The sequence below is a fragment of the Equus asinus genome, chromosome 11 (genome assembly GCF_041296235.1).
Source record: "Equus asinus isolate D_3611 breed Donkey chromosome 11, EquAss-T2T_v2, whole genome shotgun sequence".
Lineage (NCBI taxonomy): Eukaryota > Metazoa > Chordata > Mammalia > Perissodactyla > Equidae > Equus > Equus asinus.
This window is the reverse complement of record NC_091800.1, coordinates 8,853,561-8,876,593: the sequence shown is the minus strand read 5'-3', so window position 1 is coordinate 8,876,593 and position 23,033 is coordinate 8,853,561. Positions and strand designations below refer to the sequence as shown.

Sequence of the window (23,033 nt, the reverse complement as noted above, 5' to 3'; positions counted from 1 at the left end):
GAGAAGTTAAATCAGCAGGATCTCCAAGATTATTTACAGGCATCAACCTCAACAAGAGTACTGGGTAGAAGCCCTCACTCTGTCTCTCTACCTATATATAAGCCCTCTTAGCTGGACCATGCCTTTGGAGTGATTTCTTTAAAGAAAGTATCTTTAAAATAACTACCAATAACCTAAATTAGGACTTCTAATACTGAATACATTTGAAGAATCCTTTAAAACAAATACCATATGCGTAATTTTTTTTTACAAGAGAGTACAGCATATGAGGCAAACAAGATATGAATCTTTTAATCACGAATTAACCCAATGTTGTGGGGTTTTCCCCCCTCAATATCCTTTTAGGAAAAGAGAAGATGAAATATCAGCATACCACCCCAAAGAAAAAGCAGTAATTACCCTGCAATTAATTACTACCATCTTGTCAACATCACTTCTAGCTCATTGCTTTCATGCAATTACCTACCCTCTTCCACTGTTGAGTCCAGCTGGGTAACTTTGACAGCGAGGCGATCAATCCTGTCTTGAAGAGAATTTGCTCTGATGTAGAAGTTGTTAGCCTCATTAAACAGCTCACCAAATATGTCTTCCGCATGTTTGCCTATGGAAGAAAATGAATGGAGAAAGCCATCTGTTAAGAACTGCTGAAGCGGCCTTCACACATTCTCCCCAGCGCCGATCTCGCCACGTGGGATTCTGTGCAAACGATTACAAAAATAAAGTGTCAGAGTCAAAGGCCTTCAGAATTTTTGAAAATTTATTAGTGACATTCATACATATGTGAAATTAACCCAAAGTCGCAGAATTTTTAAATGCTCCAGATAATAAAATATTTTCATTTAATTGCCACATGAGCTATCACACAAGTTGTTTCCCATTAAATTAAATTTCTTTGGAAAAAAATTACTCTCATTTTGCATGCTTTATGGATAAACAGAATCTCAGGACATAAACTCTCCTTCTTCTTTCCAAGATAATCATGTTGGTTTCTAAATTTAGGATTTTATCTCATTCACAATCAGAAACATTAGATATACTGTGCCTAACACTTTCCAATACCATTAATTCCAGTTCATATTTTGAAATCCAGGTATACACTGCTGACTCTGGCACTCTCTAAAAATCAATATTTTGAATTTTGAGTTAAATTTTTCTGTATGGATCACCTCTATACTCCTACTTTTCTTAGAATGTAATTAATAACATTTATGAAAATTTAACAAGCAAGACAGGAATCAGTACCAGCTTACAGTAAATTTCCAAACCCTAACACCACTCCTTTATTTATGCAGCAAACATTTAATAATTCCTTACTCTGAGTGTGCAAAGCATTATCTGCCTTCTATCTTCTCTGACAGAGATACCACTTTTTTTCAAGACTTTATTTTTGAGAACAGTTTTAGGTTCACAGCAAAACTGAGCACAGAGAGTTCTTATATACACACTGCCCCCACTCACGCACAGCCTCCCCCACTATCAACATCCCACATTAGAGTGGTACATTTGTTATAACTGATGAACCCACACTGACACATCATTATCACCCGAAGTCCAGTTTACAACAGGGCTCACTCTTGGTACGTCCTATGGATTTTGACGTATTTATAATGACATGTACCCACCTTTACAGTATCATACAGAATAGTTTCACTGCCCTAAAAATCCTCTGTGCTCCATCTATTCATCCCCTCTCCCCAACTCCTGGCAACCACTATCTTTTTACTGTCTCCATCTTGGTTGCTTCCAGTGTTTGGTGATTATCAATAAACATTTCGGTGCAGATTTTTGTGTGGACATAAATTTTCAACTGATTGCTGGACCATATGGTAAGAGTATATTAGTTTTATAAGAAACAATGAAATTGTCTTCCAAAGTAGCTGGACCATTTTGCATTCCCACCAGCAATGCATGAGGGTTTCTATTGCCCCACATCCCCACCAGTATTTGGTGGTGTCAGTGTTCTGGATTTTAGCCATTCTGGTGGATGTGTAGTGGTATTTTGTTTTAATTTTTATTTCCCTGATCACATATGATGTTGATCATCTTTTCATATGATTATTTGCCATCTGTACATCTTCTTTGATGAAGTATCTGTTCATGTCTTTTCTCCATTTTTTAATCAGGTTGTTAAATTTTCTTATTATTGAATTTTAAGAGCTCTTTGTATATTCTGCATAACAGCCCTTTACCAGATTATGCAAATTTTTTTTTGCAAATATTCTCTCCCAGTCTGTGGTCTGTCTTCTTATTCTTAATAATAGAAAGATCTTGATAGATCTTTCACAGAGCAGAAGTTTATAATTTTAATGAAGTCCATCTTATCAATTATTTCTTTCATTATTGCACCTTTGGTGTCATATCTAAAAAGTCATCACCATAGGTCATCTAGATTTTCTCCTATGTTAACTTTTAGGAGTTTTATAGTTTTATATTTAGGTCTGTGATCCATTTTTGAGTAAATTCTCGTGAAGGGTGTAAGGCCTGTGTGCAGCCCGACCACTTCTTTTTATTTGTACATTCTATCAATTTATCACTCAAATAAGAAGAGAACCTGAACTTTCCAGGAGAAAACTTACTTAAAGCAAGAATAACTAATGTTTTCATAGTGCTTTTCAATTTATACAATGCTTCATATCCACCTGCCGTATGCTTTGCTGTAGTCCACAAGACTGTAAGCTCCAGGAGAGGAAGAACCCTGTCTGCCTGCTCGGCACTGCAGCCCCGGCCCCAGGACAAGGCCTCCTGGGACACACCTGTGCGACGGACAGGTCAGCTCCTGAGTCAACAGGGAGATGACCAGACTGAGCCTCGGAAAGGTGGTCTAAGCCTCAGGGCTAGTAAGTGGGGAAAACAGACGAAACAAAAACCTGGTCTTCTAACTTCAAATTCCCTGCTTCTATCACATACTTCCCTGAACTTTCTTGGTTAAAAATTAGCAACTTCCATGAATTATTTCAGGCCATGAGATATTTGGTAATTTCCTGTTTACTTAATGAAGTGGACTAAAATATTTTGCTGCTTAAATGCTTACTCCCAGACACTGAATAAGCATTTCTTATGAATTTAAAATTAGTACAATTTCATAAATTCTAATGGTGCAACTGTCTTAACAAGAGGAACTTTCTCTTAGAAAATAAGAGTAATAAAGAGACCAACAAAAAGCACACCCTCTCCTGCCCCAGACCACTGACTTCAGTGGAGCAGTAAAGAGTTTCCCCTGAAGCCCAGTATCTACAGTATGGTTCTCTGGAGTCACATAAAGTTCTGCCCACAGTTCCCACTCCCACGGTATAGAGAATGGTTCCAAGAAGGCAAAGAAATAAAACAGTCTTCACACAAATTGTATGTTTTAAAAGACCACAGCTAGGTGGTATCTGGAGTGGTACCAGAATTCATGTTCGCTACCTTATAAGCTCTTACCTGAGCACTGGACTTGAGCATCTAATTAGCTAATGTACATCTCCACATGGATGCCCTATGAAGAATCTCAAATCCTGTACAAGTTCAAATAGGAATTCATTTTCACATTAACTCAGACCTGCAACTCCATGTTGAAAGGCATCAACCATTCAGAACGCAGCCCAAGTCAGAAAGAGTGATCTGTGACTGCTCCCTCTCCAGCTAACTCAACATCAGATCTCGTCACTTCTAGCCCCACCACCCCCTCAGCTCAGACCCTCCCTGTTTACATCAACAACTTTGTTTCTTCTGCTTTCAGATTCACCTCCCACCCTCAAATCCATTCATCACACTGCCGCCAAATGATCTTTCTACAAGAAAGATCCGACTGTGCCCTTCCAATTTAAATTCTTCATTGCTCTCGTCAACTCAAGATAAAAATCGAAGCCTCTCAGTGGGACAGAAGGCCCCATACAGCTCACGTCTGTCCCTTCCCATGCTCCAGTCGAAAGAAATATGTGCAATCCCTAAACCCAGCCCACTTCCTCATGGACCCCGTCACTCCTCTGCATTTTCTATCTCTTCTATGCCTTGTCATCTCGCTCAGGATAAAAGCCAAAGGTCATGTAATGGCTAATAAGGTCCTATGTGACCTAGCTCCATTTACCTTCCTGGCCTCAGCAACTACTCCCTCTCCCTTGCATATTCCACTCCAACTACGCTAGCTCCTTGCTGTTTCTCAGACACACCCACCATATCTGTTTCTCCTCAGGCTTTTGCATTTCCTCTTCCTTCTGCCTGGACCATTTCCCCAGAGATTCACTTGGATAGCTCCCTCACTTCATCCAGTCTCTACCCAAATGTCACCTTCTAAGTGAGATTTTCTCTAGCAACCCTGGCTAATCTGCAGTCACCTCACCAAACAGTCACACACACACCATTCTCCCCGCCCTGCTGTGGTTTTCTCCTTAGCACTTGGCACTGTGTAATAAATTATACACCTGTACTTATTCACCTTGTTTCTTGCCTGTTTCCTTTCACTAGATTGTACCATCCAAGTGGTCAGGATTCTCCTTCGTTCTGTGCTTTTGCCCAAGGCCGAGGGCATGCCCGGCTTACAGTAGGTGCTTGAAAAGATTTTGTAATAAATGAATAAAAATGCATGAGCTTCAGGATGCAGACTGGGGTATGTAAGACCAGATGCTCCTCTCTGTGTTCCCACATTACCCTAAGCATCCTCAATCACAGGCCTCACCATCTAACTCTGATCTTGTCTTTATTTACGCAAATTCTTTGGGGCTTTTATCTCTGCTTTTTATCTCTGCATTGCCAGTGCTGAGCCAATGCTCAGGGAGTCTCTCCTGGATAAAAAACACATGGTCTATAACAGTGTTTTCTTGTTAACAAGTACACAACCAACAAATGCTCCCTGCTCAAGTAAGTTTGGGAAATACTGGGCTAAAAAGATTAAAGATGTTTCTATGCCTTGGGGCATCTCAAAATCTTTAATATGCTAATGTGCATTAGGAATCTGCAAGAGAAGCATCCAGCATACTCTATTTTCAAACTGACTGGGCCTGGAAACACCTAATAACATCTTTCAGAACTATGGTTTTATGAAGCCCATTCAAGAAAATGGCCGCCCCTTCAGCTGGATGTTCTGTAAGACAAAGAGCACCATGTTCCAAATGCTGTATATCAAGTCTATCACTTGTTCATTTTCAATGTCAGGCATAGTCAAAATGTAACCAACTGATTTTTGTTTTTCTACTTGACTATTCATAGTTAAAAAAATTCCCATGCAACTCCAAAAAATCCCATGCCTTTCCCTTCAGCTATGCAGAAATCTAATTAATAGAGACAGCACAGATCACCAAGAATATGGGAGTACATATCGTAGTCTCTTGCAAAAGTTACACCAACATTCTCGAAGCACAGCAACTACTGTGGAGAACCACACTCTGCTAGATTCTGTACAAGTTGAAAAGGATAAATAACATGTGCCCTCTGTCTTCAATGCTCAACCCTATTTGAAAAAACATGCAACTGATACTATACTTCCACTGGAAGTTCTCAATTTATAAAAAGAAACAGAAATTAAAGACTTGCATACTTAATTTTTGGCCAGCTGCTGAAAGCTGACAAGTGACTAAAGAGAAGAAAATAGAAGAAACTATATTTTCTGATGCACAAGAATAAAGTGTTGCAATTACAGTATTCAGTTTTGCAAACAGCAACTTATTTGAAAAGCTTAATTTTACTCACTCTTTCAACAGCAAGTCCATTAATAGCTAAATTAAAATAATTCTGAATTGAGTTAAAAACCACATTGAGGTAAAGGCAATTTACTCATTCTTTACTGACAAACAATCCACTTATGGATTTATTAGGACCATTATGAAGTTGCGTCCAAATAGGTCAGGTTGAGAAGTATGCGTCCAAACTGCCAAAGCATAAAAATTATGCATGAATTTTCAACTGATTTTAAAAGAAAGAAGATTTATTGGAAACAATCAGAGTGTCTGATATGAGTCCTTTCTGCAGAACAAGAAATCAGCCATAACAAGGTCCTTCAGAAATTTTAACACCACACCTAGCATCTAGATCTTGGTTTGTCAAGATTTTGGCTTTTCCTTCTCCACTAAAAGAAACCAGGCTCCTTAGAAAAATGACTGATTCTGGGGCTGAGGGTGGAAAAGCACAAGATGAGCTAAGGATAGCCTGCTTTGCTTTTCTAAAAAAAAAAAGTAAAGAAGTACTCAGAGTCGGGGTGGGGAGACATGTCAAAAAGACAGAAAAGCCAACCTCAAACCACTCCCACTGGCCAAACCTGGGAAGATGCGAGCATCAAGATGAATAATGCAGACAATGGATTATAACCCACAGAATAAAATAAGAATCCCTGAGTCTATACCAATATAAATAAATAAATGAATGAATAAGTAAATAATAGGGAAAGAAGTGAAGGCACTTAGAGCAGAACGACAACTAATAAATGTAGAAGAAATTACGGAATTACAAAATCTCCATTCTGCAGCCACCACCACAATAACTGTTCGGGGCAAGAATCATCAACGGATCCTAAGACTAGTGCGTAGAAGTGGGATGGGAACAGGATGGGAGTACAGTCTCCATGTGTTTCCCCATAAGATACTTAATTACACAGAGAAAAAAAACTTCACAGTAGAGAAACCTATGGACAAAGTGTTAACCAGGTGATTAAAGTTAATGTGGGCAGTTATGGGACACACAGATAACAAGCTTCCTGAGAAAATGCACTGAGGATGTGTCATCACTCTGTGACAGTCCTGCCAACATCCTAAATCTGATCATGAGGAAACATCAGAAGATCCAGACCAAGGGAATTCCACAAAATAAATGACCAGTTCCCTTTAAAAATGTCAAGTCATAAAAGTCAAAGAAAGGCTGAGGAACTGCTCCAGATTAAAGGAGAGAGGCGAATATATAAATATATATAATATATAAAACATTAAATATATACACACATATTGGGGGAGAGGGAGGAGGAGAAAGGAGGGCAAGAAGAAAAGAGAGAAGTGTCTAACAAAAAGGAAAAATGTGGTAAAATGATGTAGAGGTGAAAGTTTATGAGAATTCTTTGCACTATTTTTGATCTTTTTTATGTCTGAAATCATTTCCAAACAAAAAGTTAAAAAAGAAACTTTATTACAGTGTCTGTAGTTAAAATTTAGTTGCCACTGAATTTCATAAAATAACAATTATTGGGCCCTAAGAGTTTTTTTTCCCTTTTTAAAATTTTATTTTTCTACTATGAAACCAATTCATGCTCATTATAAGAAATATAGAAAATACAGAAAAGTAAGCAATAGGAAAAATGTCCAAAAGTCCAATCTCAGACAGCTACTGTTAGCATTCTGATTTATTTCTTTTGTCTCTGTTGTGATTATAAGTCTGTGTAAAAGTCAAAAACCACAGTATACACCCTGACTCTCTGAAACGTCTTTGAGTACAATAGTAATACAGTGCTCACGGTAGAAAATTTAGGAAATTCAGAAAAATAAAAACTAAAAAATGTCACCCATAGTTAACCATAGTTAACTTTTTTGTATACTTCTTTACAATACTCTTTCTAAGAATTTTATAAGAACTAAGATAATAGATGTTGATTAATTCAGTTTATTCGGCAGACATTTATCAAGCACCCACTGTGGCATCAGGCACTGTCCTAGGCACTTGAAGAAAGAGAGCAGTGAACACAGCCACAAGGCTTATATTCTATACGGACAATACACAAATAATGCATCATCACATGATGTTAAGTGCTATGAAGAAAACAAGACAGTAAGGTGCTGGAGAGTGACAGGCAGTGGCTGGTACTCAGGTGGTCAGAAAAGGCCTCTCTGATGAGGTGATATTTTAGGCAGACAGCTGAGTGACATGAGGGAGGGGACCACACCGGCATCTCGGAAAGTAACTTCCCAGGCAGAAACACACTTGGAGTGCGAGAGCAGCATCCAGGAGGCCAGTATGGCTGGAGCCCAGTGAGCAGAGGGAAAAGTGCACAAGAGGACCGAGAAACAAATGTCCGTCCCTTTGGAGTGGGGTGACTAGAGCGAGGCAGCAGGGACATCAGACAGGGGGCTACTGGGGGGCAGTGAGAGACTGAGGTGGCTTGGACTAGAAGAGTGGCTGGGGAGGTGTACGGATTTGGTACATATTCTGAAGATGTCTGGAATGAGAGAAAGAAGAGACAAATCAAAAGCAACTGGAAGACTAGAGTTCCCACATGCTAAGATAGAGAAGGGGGGTTAGGAGAGAGATAAGAAATCATTAATTCAGTTTTAAATATGTTGAGTTTGAGATGCCTATTAGAAATACAAGTGAAGATATCGAGTAGGCAATTGTATATACCAATTTGAAGTCTAGGGGACAGGTCAGAACTGAAGACATAAATTTGGAAATCATCAGGGTAAGGATGGTATTTCAAGCCATGGGACCAGAAGAGACTGCCTAGTGAATGGGAGCAGGCAGAGAAGCTTCAGAGACCAAGCCCTGGAGCACTCCAACACGCAGAGGCAGGGAAGACCCCAGGAGACTATTAAGAAGTGCTTGTGAGGTAGGAGAAACACCCAAGTGTGCTGGGCCGGAAGCCAGGTAAAGAAAGTTTCTCCAGAAGGAGGAAGTCGTCGACTGAGTCAAATGCCGCTAATTGATAAGTGACGAGACTGAGTTTGGAAACAGAGAAGTCACTGGTAACACCGACAAGCAGTTTCAAGAGTCGATGGGACAAAACTTTAATGGGGACAAGAGACAACAGAGAAGTGAAGGCAGTGGAGATATGAATAGTTCTTTCAAGGAAACTTACTGTGAAGGGGAGAAAGGAGATAGGTAGAGGATGATCTGAGATTTATTAAGTTGGGATAGTTCTCAATGTATTTACATTTGGTAGGAACGATGTAGACACAGGAAGAAAAGATGACGCAGGGAAGAGAGAAGGCTAACACAGTCCTGGAGTGAGCATGAGGGAATGGAGTCCAGTGCTTTAGAAACATGAACATCATTCATTCCAAAGGAGGGGGCACAGCACACACTGGTACAGATCAGATCAGCGGGCTCATGCGACAGAAGGGGAATCTTTAGTTCTCTCCTGTTTTTATTTTCCCAGTGAAATAAGAAGTATCAGCCCAGAGTGGAGAAGTTTAAGGTGGAAAGAGAAGATATGAAATAGGCACCATAAGGGCAGGGAAACTAATGAAGAAAGGAATTACAGCATGGTTGCTGAGCAACAGCGAGGGCTCACCTGAGAAACGTGCTCATGATTTTGAATCTTCTTTTCCAATATAAGCATTTCAAGCTACAAATTTCCCTCCAAGCAGTTCTTTAAATCCTACAAAAACATTGGTATTTTGTGTGTTCATTATCACACAGTCAGAAATAGTCTCTAATTTCCATTCTGATTTCTTCTTTGACCAATGGATTATTTTAGAAGATACTGATCTTCCAATATTTGAGAATTATTTTAAAAGATTATTATAATTATCTCATTGTCATCATACTCTTTCTGATCTCAATCTTTTCAAGTGTATTACTTTCTGGCCGGGCATATGTTCCATCTTGCTGAACACTGCATGTGAATGTTAAAAGAGCGTATATTCCACAGAGTGGGAGTTAGTGTTCTATAAAAGTCAATCAAGTCAGAGTGCTTGGTAGTATTGCTCAAACCTCCTATATCCTTAAAGATCTTTTTTATTTCTTGTATCAATTACTGAGAGGTTTTTATTAAAATTTCCAACTATGATTCTGGGTTAGTCTATTTCTCCCTTCAGTTCTATTTTACTCCATGTACTCAGGAGCTTTCTTATTAGCTATATATACATTATGTGTTCTTGACAAATTGACTCTTTCATCACTATGAAATATCCTTCTTTATCTCTGTTTTATAATCTATTTTACTTGATAATAATATAGCCACATCAGCTTTCTTATGCTCTGTGTTTGCATAGTGTATTTTTTCAATTATTTTCTTTAAATCTGTCTTCATTCTTAAAAATGCATGTATTTTAGTGTTGCTTTTTTATTCAGCCAGATAACCTCTGCCTTTTAAGTGGAGTGTTTCAATGCTCTCATTTAATGCAGTTATTGCTATGGCTGGGTTTAATTCTATCACCCGGGTATTGGTTTTCCATTTCTCCTTTCTGGTCCTTGTTCCTTTGTCCTTCCTTTCCTGCCTTCTTTTAGGATAATCAAATAATTATGAGGGCTCCATTTTATCTCCTCTATGTGTTATCTTAGAGGTTACTGAAAATTAAAATATGCATCCTCGACTCACCCTAAAGTACTTTCAAATAATATAGTATTACATAAACAATGTAAAATACAGCAGTATAATTCCACTTACCTCCTGCCACTCCTACAGTTCTTACTGTCATACATTTTAATTTAACATAGGTTATAAACTCTACAATAAATTTTAAATAGTCAAGAATCTTTAAACACAAGATACAAATATGTAATTTTTAATAAACTGTGATTTTTGTGATTTATAATAAAAAACATATATATTTGATCTTCATTTTCATTTCTGGCATAGAGTTCCTAAAACACTTGGAATTCCCTAAGTGATGAGAATCAGAAAGGTGTCTTATGTTAATGAGCTGACTTTTGGGCCACACCTAAGGCTGGTTGCCAGGAAAATCAACCCTGTGATTAGAGGGTTGGAATTTTCAATCCTCCAGGGAGGGGAGAGTGGCTGGAAGTTAAATCAATTGCCAATGGCCAATGACTTAATCAATCATGCCCATGTAATGAAGCCTCCATAAAAACCCAAAAGGAGAGAGCTTCCAGGTTGGTGAACACATGGCGACTTGGGGAGAGGGGTATGCTTAGAGAAGGCACGGAGGTTCTGCGCCCTTTCCCCACATCTTGCCCTAGGCATCTCCTCCATCTGGGTGTTCTTGAATTATATTCCTTTATAATAAACCGGTAACATAGTAAAGTAAAATGATTCTCTGAGTTCTTTGAGCTGCTCTGGCAAATTAACCTCAAGGAAGGGGTTGTTGGAACCTCCAATCTGCAGCCAGTTGATCAGAGGCACAGGTGACAGACTGGACTTGCAATCGGAACCTGAAGAGTGTGTGCATGGGCGGAGTCTTGTGGGACTGAGCCCTTCACCTGTGGGATCTGACACTACCTCCAGGTAGACAGTGTCAGAAGTGAGATGAATTAGAGGACACCCAGATTATGTCACCGAGAATTTTTGTTGTGGGGAAACCCCCACACACATTGTAATTGGGCACAGAACTGTACAACTTTTTATTTTTACTCATATATTTACTCTTTCTGGTGATCTTTTTCCCTTCTTGCAGATCCAGACTACCATCTGGTATCATTTCCCTTCAGCATAAAGAGTTTTTTTAGCATTTTTTGCAGTGCAGGTCTGCTGAAGACTGATTTGCTCAGATTTTGTCTGAATAAGCTACGTCTACTTCACTTTCGAAGGATATTTTAATTAGCAACAGCATGACAATTTTTTTCTTTTGGGACTTTATTCCCTGTTTTCTGGTTTCCATTGTTCCTGATGAGACGTCAGCCGTCATTCTTGACACTGTTTGCTCCCTACACGTAATGTACTTTTTTCCTCCAACTCCTTTTATGAGTCTCTCTTTAACTTTGTTCTTTTAGCAACATTACTATGATGTGACTAGATGTCAAGTTTTCTTTCATTTACACTTCATGAAATCTGCTGAGCTTCAGATCCGTTGGTTGCTATCTATCATCAATATTCAGAAATTCTCAACTGTAATTTCTTCTGCCCTATTCTAGCTCTCTCCTCTTCTTCTGGGACTCCAGTTACATATGTGTTAGACCATCTGATATTGTCCCATATTTTGGATGCTCTGGGTTTTTTTCTTATTCATTTTCTCTTGTCAATCAGTTGGATAATTTCTATTGACTTGTCTCCAACCTCACTGATCACCTCTGCTATTAGGCCCATCAAGTGAATTCTTTATTTCTGATAACAGTCATGTGCTGTACAATGACATTCAGGTCAACAAGGGAATGCGTATATGACGGTGGTCCCGTAAGATTAGTGCCATAGAGCCTAGGTGTGTAGTAGGCTATGTACCATCTAGGTTTGTGTAAGTACACTCTACGATGTTCATACAATGATGAAAGCACCTAACGAAACATTTCTCAGAACGTATCCCCGTCGTTAAATGATGCATGACTGTACTGTATTTTTCAATTCTAGTATTTTTTTCTTAATAGTTTCCATTTCTCTGTTGAAATTAACTATTTCTTCATGCATGTTGTTCACCTCTCCCAGTTTGTTCTTCAATGTATTTTTTTATTCTTAGAATTTCCATATCTCTGCCCACATGACCCATCTGTTCTTGAATGTTGTCTACTTTTCCATTAAAGTCCTAAGCTTTTTAACCATAGTTACTTAAAATTCCTGGTCTGATAATTCCCCACATCCATGCCATATCTGAAATCTGGTTCTGACATTTACTCTGTTCAAACTGTGTGTTTTGTCTTTTAATATGCCTCTTAATTTTTTTGTAGAAAGCCAGAGACATGGCATACTGAGTGAAAAGAACTGGAGCATGGAGGCCTTCGGCGATGTGTTCGTAAGGTGTGGGAGAGGGGAAATGTTCTAGAGTGTTAAAACTTTTTTTCTAGCTTTACTGAGGTATAACTGACAAAATTGTGTACATTGAAAATGTACAATGTGGTCATTTGATATGCATATACTTTGTGAAATAATTACCACAATTAGGTTAATTAACACATCATCACATCACATATATATATATTTTTTTTGGTGAGAATGCTTAAGATCCACTCTCCTAGCAAATTTCAAATATACAATATTTTTAACTATAGTCACCATGCTGTACATGAGATCCCCAGAATTTATTCACCTTATAACTGAAGGCTTATACCCTTGACCAGCATCTCCCCCAGGTCCCCCACCTCTCAGACGCCCCCCACCCCCTGCCACCACCTCCAGTTTAACAACCATTCTACTCTTTGTTTCTATGAGCTTGACTTTCTTTTTTTTAAATTCCACAAATAAACGAGATGACACAGTATTTGTCTTTCTCTGTCCAGCTTATTTCACTTAGCATAAGGTCTTCTAGGTTCATCCATGTCGCAAATGGCAGGATTTCCTTCTTTCTTGTTTCCTGTCTCATAATCCTGCTAAATAACATTCCACTGTACATATATATACACATCTTCTTCATCCACTCGTCTGTCGATGGTATATGACTTGGTCTCAGTCATCCTATGAGCTGGGCCCCTGAGTCTCACCCCCTACCCCTCTGGTGAGACAGGGAGTCAAGAAGGGGCTGGAGCTGGGTCTCTCCCTTCCCCCAGGTCTGTTAGGCTCTGATAAAATCCAACTGCCTCAGGCTCTGGTGAAAAGGTTTCTTCTGAGGGCAGGTATTTAAGAACAGAAGGCTCTGGCTGTATTTCAAAATAGTTACTCTTCCCCTCCCTCTCAAGGAAGCACAACGGGATTTTTCTCTGATCCTCACCAAGAGAACCTGCGAGGGCACCAGACAGGAAAACTTACAAAAGTGTAGGAGCCCCACTCACACTGGGCCCCCTTGGAGCTTTTGACCCTCAGACTTGTTCTCACTGGACCTCCAGCATTTCTCCAGCTGCAGGGCAGGTCTCCCTACGCAGACACTGGCTCCCGCAAACCTCCCTGTGATTTCTGCCCGGTCCGTTGTGAGCCTCTGAATCCAAGTGTCTGACTCTCCAAATTTCAGTGCAGCAGTTTGTCCTGTGACCTCAGTTCTCTGACAAATCTAAGAAAAGCTGGTTTTTCAGTTTGCTCAGTTTCTTTCTCACTGTATGGGTGGGAGTGACTTCTAAGCTCTTTAAATCACTAGACTAGAAACTGGAAATCCCTTCAATAGATTTTTAATAGCTATTTTAAAGTACTGGTCAGTTAAGTCCAAAATTGGAGTCATTTGTGGATCCTGTCTCTACTAACTTCTTTTTCTCATGATTACGAGTCACATTTTTCTCCTCTTCTCCTTGTCTCATATTTTCATGTTTTGCTGAACAACGGGTATAGAAGAATAGTAGAGACTGACGTCAAGAACGTTTACTCCTGTAACAGGGCCTGCTTGAAGGAAGGATACTACTTTAGGCTGCTGATAATCAAATGAGGTACCTGATATGACAGTGATGATAGTTAATAAAATTTTAGAAAAAATTAAAAACCTTTGAAATCTTCCCTCAAAGTTTTTATACGATCTGCTCTAATAACAGTGCAAATCAAAACAATCAGAAAAACAGCTATAAATCACGTAAGACACTTTTCCATAAGCTTATAAACTCACGAAATGGGAAGAATACAGATGATAACACCAGAAAAGTTTAATGACAGGCAGGACTGAATGTCAGATGTGCCTGATTCTCCAACTTGTGTTCTTAAGAATCATTCTACATTTAAATCCTGCTGTGTTGAAATCTCTCTAGGGAAAGGAGAAATGAAAAGCCATCTAACTCATAATCACCTCTACAACGCCCTTGAGGAAGTACTTCTGATATTCCAGGTCCAACAGTGTGTTGGGAAAGTGCTTCAATTTCCAACAATCCTTGGGGCTTAGGAGCTCTCATTCCATCTGCCTCCAGTTCTAATCCTGACAGAACTTCTACCCTAGAGCTTCCTAACTATACGTTACTTCTTACCTCCCTTCTCTGGTTTTCTTTGTCTCCAAGAAACACAAATACTTACCTCAGTTTGAGGCATTAATTTTTTTTTTTAATTCTTACTGTTTCTTCTAGTCACCTTCTGTCCAGATTTATCAATACATTTTCTCTTAACTTACCCTTTACTCTAGCCTTAACCTGCATGGAAAAGTACTTGTGATCTATTTTCTGTATATACTGCATTTGAATCTCCCCTTTTCCTCTCAAAATCCCATTTGGCTAAAAACATTCAAGAAATCTATTCAGCGCACGCCTTCAGAATATTTAAATCTCCATTCTGCATAGAACTGCTCTGGTATAATCAATTAATACAACTGCGAATTCCAGATCTAACCACAGAAAGCAAAGACAACAGGGAAAGCCCTTAAGGAGGCATTTTTATGTCGACTCAGAATTCAGCTTGATACGAAACATAACATGTACCATAAGGAGCATTAATAAAAATATTAATCACTTATTAAAATCTTTTAGACTAAAACAGACTTCCTTTCTCATTTATGCAATTACTTGAAATGTGGAAATTAATGGAAAATAGATTTTGTAATAATTTTTTTTAAAGAGAGGTATATTTAAAAGTAATGGAGTCTCAGAAATTTGGACCATTTGTAAAAACTATCTTTGCTCTTTATGAGGACATTTGATGACGTGTAAGACATAAAAAAGCTTAAAAAAAAAAGACGCCAAAAATAACCAGAGATGTATGTACTGATTTTATACAAGAATTTGATAGTGTTCCCCCCATAAAGAAACAATGTATATATCCAACAGTAGGAAAACGGTTAAATAATTTTGGTATATCAATATAATACAGTAATCTCCAGCTTTCAAAAAACCTGTCTTAGGGCCAGCCCCAATGGCCTAGTGGTTAAGTTCAGTGCATCAACTTCAGCGGCCCAGGTTTGGTTCCCAGGCACGGACCTACACCAGTCGTCTGTCAGTGGCCATGCCATGGTGGTGGCTCACGTACAAAAACAGGAAGATTGGCAGAGATGTTAGCTTAGGGGAAATCTTCCTCAGCAAAAAAAGAAATGTGTCTTAGAAGAACTAATAAAGATGTTTATGATATATTGAGTACGTAACCATGATAGACCAATTCTTACTGGCCCTATTGTATCAACAACAAAAGATCAAAGTTATCTTATAGGCCCAATGAGCAACAACTGCAAATCATGTAGCTGAAGCATGTGAGAAGATGGAAACCTTGTCCTCAGATGACCTCGAGCCACCTAGGAACCCAAAGTTCCCTAACCATGGAACTCGACGTGATGAGAAAGTGGCTCTAGTAAGAAGCAGGGGTCCCTTGATTTGTAGTACACAGGACTTATAAGACCCTTACACTCTCACCATCCCATCAGATTCTGCCAAGCTAGTGTTTTGCATAACCACTCCCACTCCCAACTCCTGAAAAGTCTGTCCCTGCTTTGCTCAGGGAAACAGATTTGAGCTTCGCCTCCTGTCTCCTTGCTGGCCAGTCATACAATAAAGCTCTTTCTTTTCTCAAAAGCCAGTGCCACAGTACTGGCTTCTATCTGGCAGCAGGCCTTCGCTCAGTAACAAGTATAAGCTATAAAACCATATGTATAATAAAATACCATCATTAGAAAGATATATACAAAGCATTACCACTGATTTCCTCTGATTAATGAAAATTCTGTATCTTTTTTCCTTTGTGTTTTCCTGTGCTAAGTTCTCTGTATTATCTTATTAGTACCATCAAATATAACCAAAAACCTTGGGGTGGGGGGATGCACTAAAGGTCTCATTCATTTTTTTGTGACATCTTGGGAACCTTCATAAGAGGGAGAATATAAGACAGTTATTCTCACAAGAACAAAGAGAAAAGAAGTATAAAACCAAGTCTATTAAAAAGGACTTGTGTCACCCTAGGCACATATGCCTTACGTTCCCATTTCCTTTTTTAAGCAAACTATATTAAAATTACCTTATATTATCAGTAGGAATTTGATTGCAAGACACTGTAATTTTAATTGAGCAACTAGCTGATAGGAACAAGAGCACTCAGATTATTAATCAAGGAAAATGATGAAAAGCTCTCCTGATTGAATGTTAATTGCTACACTAAACTGTTATATTTGAGAAAAAAATCAATATTCTACAGCTAGAAAACCAAGTAACACACTACTAACCAAAACTGTCTTTAAAAGTGGCTTTCCTGCCGCCTTATCACTCACATCAGAAGTTAGTAACACTCAAAGGAACAAAGATATGAAAATTATTAAACACTAATTTTTTTATTTTATTGGATAAAGATGTGAAAGCTTTTGATCCATTTTCTTTAACTATAAGGGTATTCAAGTTATAAATTTCCTCTCTTTCACTACTATGACTGTTCCTAAACTCAATACCAATATCAATATTTTCTCATTGAAAATATTTCAATTCCCTGAAGAGCCTGGTAAAAATCTAATACTGACAAAATTTCTGGCCCTTTAAAGTCAAGTGTCTAATTTGGATGTAATGGGAGCATGGCAACTGGTAAAAACCTACAGATTTCCCAAACGTTATATAGAGTTGTAGGGGCTTCAGAGGTCTATTTGGTATCTTTTCTTGCTTTATGCAAAGTCATTTATATCCTCACAACCCTGACCTGCCCCCAGAGATGTGATGAGAATCAGAACGATCGGGTGAATCAGGCCTCAATTGCTAATATTCCTTTTTGGGAAAAAACAAAGAAATTCCTTCTAGACTCCAGGTCTGTTCTTCCTTCCCTAGAACCACTAGAGAATTAATCACCCTGGATTATCAGAGTAGGTCTCCCAGGGCAAGTCTACGCTGCTTAAGGCAGGTATGACTAGCCTAGGGGCAAGGCAAATCCTTAAAAGTTCCCACCGAGATTCCCCCCCAAGACGGCATCTGTAGACAGTCTAGTCTCTCTCTGTATCACTTACAGGAAGTTCAGTTAAGTGTACATCACCCACCCACATCTGAGGAGTGGAGGGTTTTTTTTGGGGTGGGGGGTGCTGGTTAACACAGGTATGGGAGGGTGGGCAGAGAAGTAAGGAAAATTAAGATGGTCCATTTTTATCTGGACCTACTGAATAATGGTCAGATACTCAAAGGAATAAAAAAGTAGATTCTGTTTTGACTTTATCTTGGGAATTAATACTCAGTAAAACAAAGACTTCTAATATGACAGATTCACTCATTCCTAAAATTCTGCTTTAAAAACCTGATGAATGATTACAAAATTAGAAAATAACATAAAATATTCTTTCAAACTAGCATTCTTCCTAACAATTTTAGATCATAAAAAAAATTGCATATAATTTTCCTCATCTCCCATAATATATTTCTACTTAGTGGAAAACACCACAAAAACTAAAGATTCACCCAAAATGTAGGTGTCATTTATTAAGTGCTAGTGTTGTAGCAAGTCATAATAATTCAGTGTTTCCTATTTTATGACCATATTGATGTCAATTATACATGCTTTTTAACTTCTAAGTACTCACCAAATTGATTTTATTTACTGTATGTTGCACCTAGAAGGCTACTGAGTGAATGAACACCAATGAATAAATTACTGGTAATCATGCTATTCTATCATCAATTAATAATTTAGTATCTTAGCTTCCTAAAATTATATCTTTGGTGTACATATCCCCATACTCTCACTCCTCTTTTTGTAAGGTTCTTTGGGCTGCAAGCGCAGATGCACACGAGGACCCTGAAGTCGGGGAGGGTTTTCTCTCAGGATAGCTGAGCACTGCTCCCCGAACAGGAGCTGAAAAGCCGTCCTGGGCAGGTCTAGGGGCCAGCTGCTCTCTCCACCGTGCTGGGCCCTGTGTCTCTCCCGCGTCCGGCCCCTGTTTCTCTCTGCACATTCCTTTCCCTTTCTTTACCAGCTGGCTCTCTCCCTTCTCCTAACCTCTGCCCCCTCTACAACTTCGGCTTGCAGGTGGCCATCAGGACTTCTTCAGTCCTGGATGACATCTCAGCAGTAGATCCTATAATAAACCAGCAAATTCACTGTGCTTCTTAGTTCAAACTTGCTGCAAGAATATGACTGACGCAGCTCATCTTTTCAATCCAGACACATGGTGTCTAATGTCGCAGGTCGCATCGCTGGTACACACTCCAATCACAATCTCTCAAGTGACTCCTAGCCTCTTGTTTCAAAGCTCCCCACGAGACTCTACTAGAGGCGGAGCTGAGATTCACTGAGGGAGCCCAGCTAAGGACTGACCGCCCTTGAGGCCAGTACCAGTCCCTGGTCCACTCAGAGGCTACCGTGATTCGTGTGTACAAATGTAACCAAGGCCAGAGTGGTGCGTTAGTTTCCTACGGCTGCTATTCCTACTGGCTCAAACTACCACAAACCTTGAAACAACACAAATTCATCATCTTACAGTTCTGGAGGTCAGAAGTCTGAACTGGACCTCACTGGGCTGACACAAGGTGTTGGCAGAGCTGTGTTCCTCCTGGAGGCTCTCGCGGAGATTTGTGTCCTTGCCGTTGTCCAGTTTCCAGGGGCTGCCTGCATTCCACGGCTCTCGGCGTCTCCTTCCATCTTCAAAGCCAGCAATGGCCGAGTCTTTCTCACGTCACATCCTTCTCACAGTGATCTTCTACCTCCTTCTTCCGCACTTAATGGACCCCAGTGAGTACAATGGGTGAGGATAATCCAGGAAAATCTCCTCCTCTTACGGTTAGCTCATTAACAACCTTAACTCCTCCTTGCTGCGTCACATAACATATCCACAAGTTCCAAAGATTAAGACGTGAACGTCTTTGGACGGGCTACCATTATTCTATCACAAGTGGACTACATGGAACAAAACGTACTCTGTGGGTAGTTTCAACTTACCAGAGACTGTGGCCAAGCAGGCACCATAAACACAGCTAACATAACACTATGCTGAATATTATGCATGCGATATAGCTTGACTATTAAAACTTTAAGTTTGTGTTTGGTTTTCATCACTTATACTCTACGCCAATAGACATTTCAGCCATAAAAACAAGAGACTAAGACGTTCTTACAAAAATGTATGAAGGCAAACAGAAACATTTCCACCCCTCAATAATTTACAAGGTATCTTCCTGTAATTATATGAATTTCCACATTCATCAACAACCACTACCAAAAATCAATTGTAATTAGTTTAGATTCTAGAAGAACTCGAAAACACATTTTAAGTAATTTCCAAGCTACTTTTGCCTTAGTCAATGGTTGCAGATATATTAAAAATCTATCAATAACAATATATAGTACAACTCTTTTAAAGAAAAATATACTTATCACAATGCTTCTTCTCCAAAATAAATAAAAGTACTTGAGGTTTTTAAAAAAATTCTCCTGTGCTTGAGGCTACTAGCATGTGAAATTTCATGGACGATTTTCCAGTTATTAACAGAATTCCTGAAAAATTTAACTGTGAAAACGTGTCACCCAAAATGCCGTGTAAACCATCTAAACTAAAAAGGAGTGGATGAAGTGAGAGAACAAGATTACAACATAAATGTAAAAGTTAATAAGGAAGAAACACAGCCACGTACCGCATAACGACGTCTCAGCCAACAATGGACCACACATACAACGGTGGTCCCGTAAGACGAGGATCACACAGCCTAGGCGTCCAGCGGGCTGTACCACCGAGGTCTGTGTGAGCCACTCTATGACGTTCACAGGACAACGAAATCACCCAACAAAGCATTTCTCAGAATGTTTTACAACTTCAAAAAGCTTTGAGGAGAAAAGCATTTTCATGCATATTTGGGTCTTAAAACATGGAATATCCTTTGGGTGATTCACATTAACATTCAATTTAGAATAACAGAAAGTCTATTCTTCCCTATGTTTGCATTTGCTTGTATGTACATGACCTAGGTATGTAATACATGGTACTGTATATACCTAACAATCATATTTGACCTCAATTCGGAAGTCAGCACCTGCATTTGAACTTTTAGTAGGCTAAAATCAGCAGATCTCACTAATTTTGGGCTTTATTCTTCGATTCATTTGGAATATTATTTAATCAACAAATACTTACAGAGCATCTACTGTGTGCCAGGCATATTACAAGTATTAACTCGCTTTCAGTTTATTACATTTTTAAAAAACAATTAGTCTCGTCCAAAGTTTAACAAAATAATTAAAAGTTTTTTAAAAACCACCGCTTATCTTATCTTCATTTTAATAAGCTTTTAAAAAGTAACACGACTTTAAATCCACACATTTGGTCTTCTCTAATCATTTGAGAATTGGTCATTCTAACTGGACATCGTCTCAGAGCGGTACTGCAAGGCCAGCAGGGCGCAGCCGTCCCTTTCACTGGGAGCTCGGGAGGGAGGGAGCAAGGCAGGCTCTTTCCTTCACAGCTACAGTCTCTTCTTTGGACAATCACATAATTGTTGAACAGAGATCAAATTAAATCAAATTTAATTTAATATTTAAATTCATAAAATGTCACTGGTGGTCAGAACAAAGGGATTCTAGAAATGAGAGACTCACTCAGGCTGCTCAGCTGGCGTATGATGGCAGCAAGGGTGCTGTTGGTGACGCACTCCAGCTCACTGGCGATCCCCTCGGGCAGCGCTCCTCGGCACAGGTGCCGGGGCTCGATGTTCCTCTTCACTAGCGGCATGGCTCACGAGCTGAAAATTAAAAAGACTTTTTTAAAGCTCACATTCACATTTTAACAAATCTAGAGTTTTAATTCTCTTGAAAACTGATTCCTTCCCAGGAAGTTTCATTATCCTATCATTTCTACACGAGAAAATCAGCTAAATATGTAATAGATGCTGAATTACTAAAATGAATTTTATAGATTTCAAAGACTGACGTACAGTACACTCCTATTTTTATAAAAAATAATATATGCCAGACCTCCAGTTAAGCACGAGCAAATGAACACATGCATTTTCACCTCCCCTCCCTCTCCACTAAAATGGCAAGAGACAGAACAGGCACAAGCCCACAAGCACTCAGAGCAGGAGAGGACACCACAGCCCGACACTGTGGGCAGAGCTGACCAGGTTAAGACACAGAAAGGCCAGACTGAGGCTGCCAGGGGGAGGCCGGACATGAGCCCACCTGCACCACAGAACCTCCCCCAGAAAAGCCCGGGAAGAGGAGGCGCCAGTACCTATGAAGTAGGGGAGCAGGGGAAATGGAGGCGTGTGAGAACAGGACTGGCTTTTAAAAATCCACTCGTGGGGGCTGGCCCAGTGGCATAGTGGTTAAGTTTGCACACTCCGCTTTGGCAGCCCAGGGTTTGTGAGTTCGGATCCCAGGTGCAGACCTACACGCCTCTCATCAAGCCATGCTGTAGCAGCATCCCACATACATAATACAGGAAGATTGGCACAGATGTTACCTCAGTGACAATCTTCCTCAAGCAAAAAGAGGAAGATTGGCAACAGATGTTACCTCAGTGATAATCTTCCTCAAGCAAAAAGAGGAAGATTGGCAACAGATGTTTGCTCAGGGCCAATCTTCCTCACCAAAAACAAAAACTAAAAAACAAAAAACCACTGGTGAATTCCTTCTCCCTTCCTGTGTTGCCCCTCCTCCACCCCATCCACCATGATTTACTCTCTGGAAAGGTGAATTCAAGAATCAGGACTTGAGACACTAGGCACAGCTAAAGGTCGGGGTAGGAAATGCACTGAAACCAGGAGTATTAAGCCAAAGCCCATACTGAATGGTCAGAGCAACCACTCCCCTCCTCCACCCCCAGCTCCCTTCTCCACCTGGCTCCCTGAACACTGGCAGCCTGTGTTTACTCCCCCTACAAAGAGACTGGAACATTTTTCCCTGGAGAATGTGTTAGGAGAAGAGATCTACGAACACTGATGCTGGGGCAGGGCACTTCCCCTGCTGAAACCGCCAACTAGGACAACCCACAGGACACCTGTCAATCACCTCTCCCGACACGCAGTTTTCCAATCAACTTTCAGTGCCTTAAATAAGAACAGACAGTAAAGGCTCATGAGGCACTTCAGGAAAGCCGCCTTCATTATCCTGCGAATTACTTTCACCTCTCCTCAGAAAGCACAGTATAAATAAAATAAAATCTCAACTTTCTCTTTCAGGAAGTATGCACAGTTTCAAACCTACGACTCATGCAACAAATCTACTGTTCACACAGCAGCAGAAAATCCAGTGGCTGTCGTTTTGACAAGACGATCATATTGCCCAACTTGCAGGAGCAGAAACACAGCAAGCCCTAGGACCTTGGTGACATCTGTTAGCAGTCAAGCCAGCCCTGAAACGCCAATCTGGAATTCTTGTTATGCGAGACAAATAATGTCCTATTTGTTTCAAGCCCTCTAGCTGGGTGTTCGGCACAACAGTGGAATGGCACACGGCACGGTATCCTGCGCCTAAAGAACCGGGGATGCGGTAAGCACGTAATCAATCTCTGTCTGTCTTCCTCCTTTCTTCAAACCCT

General features: G+C 39.8%; 1 protein-coding gene across 10 annotated transcripts in view; it reads right to left on the bottom strand.

Annotated features, from left to right (window-relative positions):
• Positions 1 to 23,033, bottom strand: part of WASF3 (WASP family member 3) — a 122,071-nt gene that overhangs the window by 22,121 nt on the left and 76,917 nt on the right. For all 10 annotated transcript variants that reach the window (XM_044777399.2, XM_070520435.1, XM_070520430.1 and 7 more), the window contains 2 exons: positions 21,092 to 21,234; positions 467 to 601 (listed from right to left, as the gene is read on the bottom strand). In XM_044777399.2, the coding sequence (XP_044633334.1) occupies positions 467 to 601; positions 21,092 to 21,224 (268 nt within the window). In that variant the 5' untranslated portion in view covers positions 21,225 to 21,234. The remainder of the gene's footprint in view (positions 1 to 466; positions 602 to 21,091; positions 21,235 to 23,033) is intronic.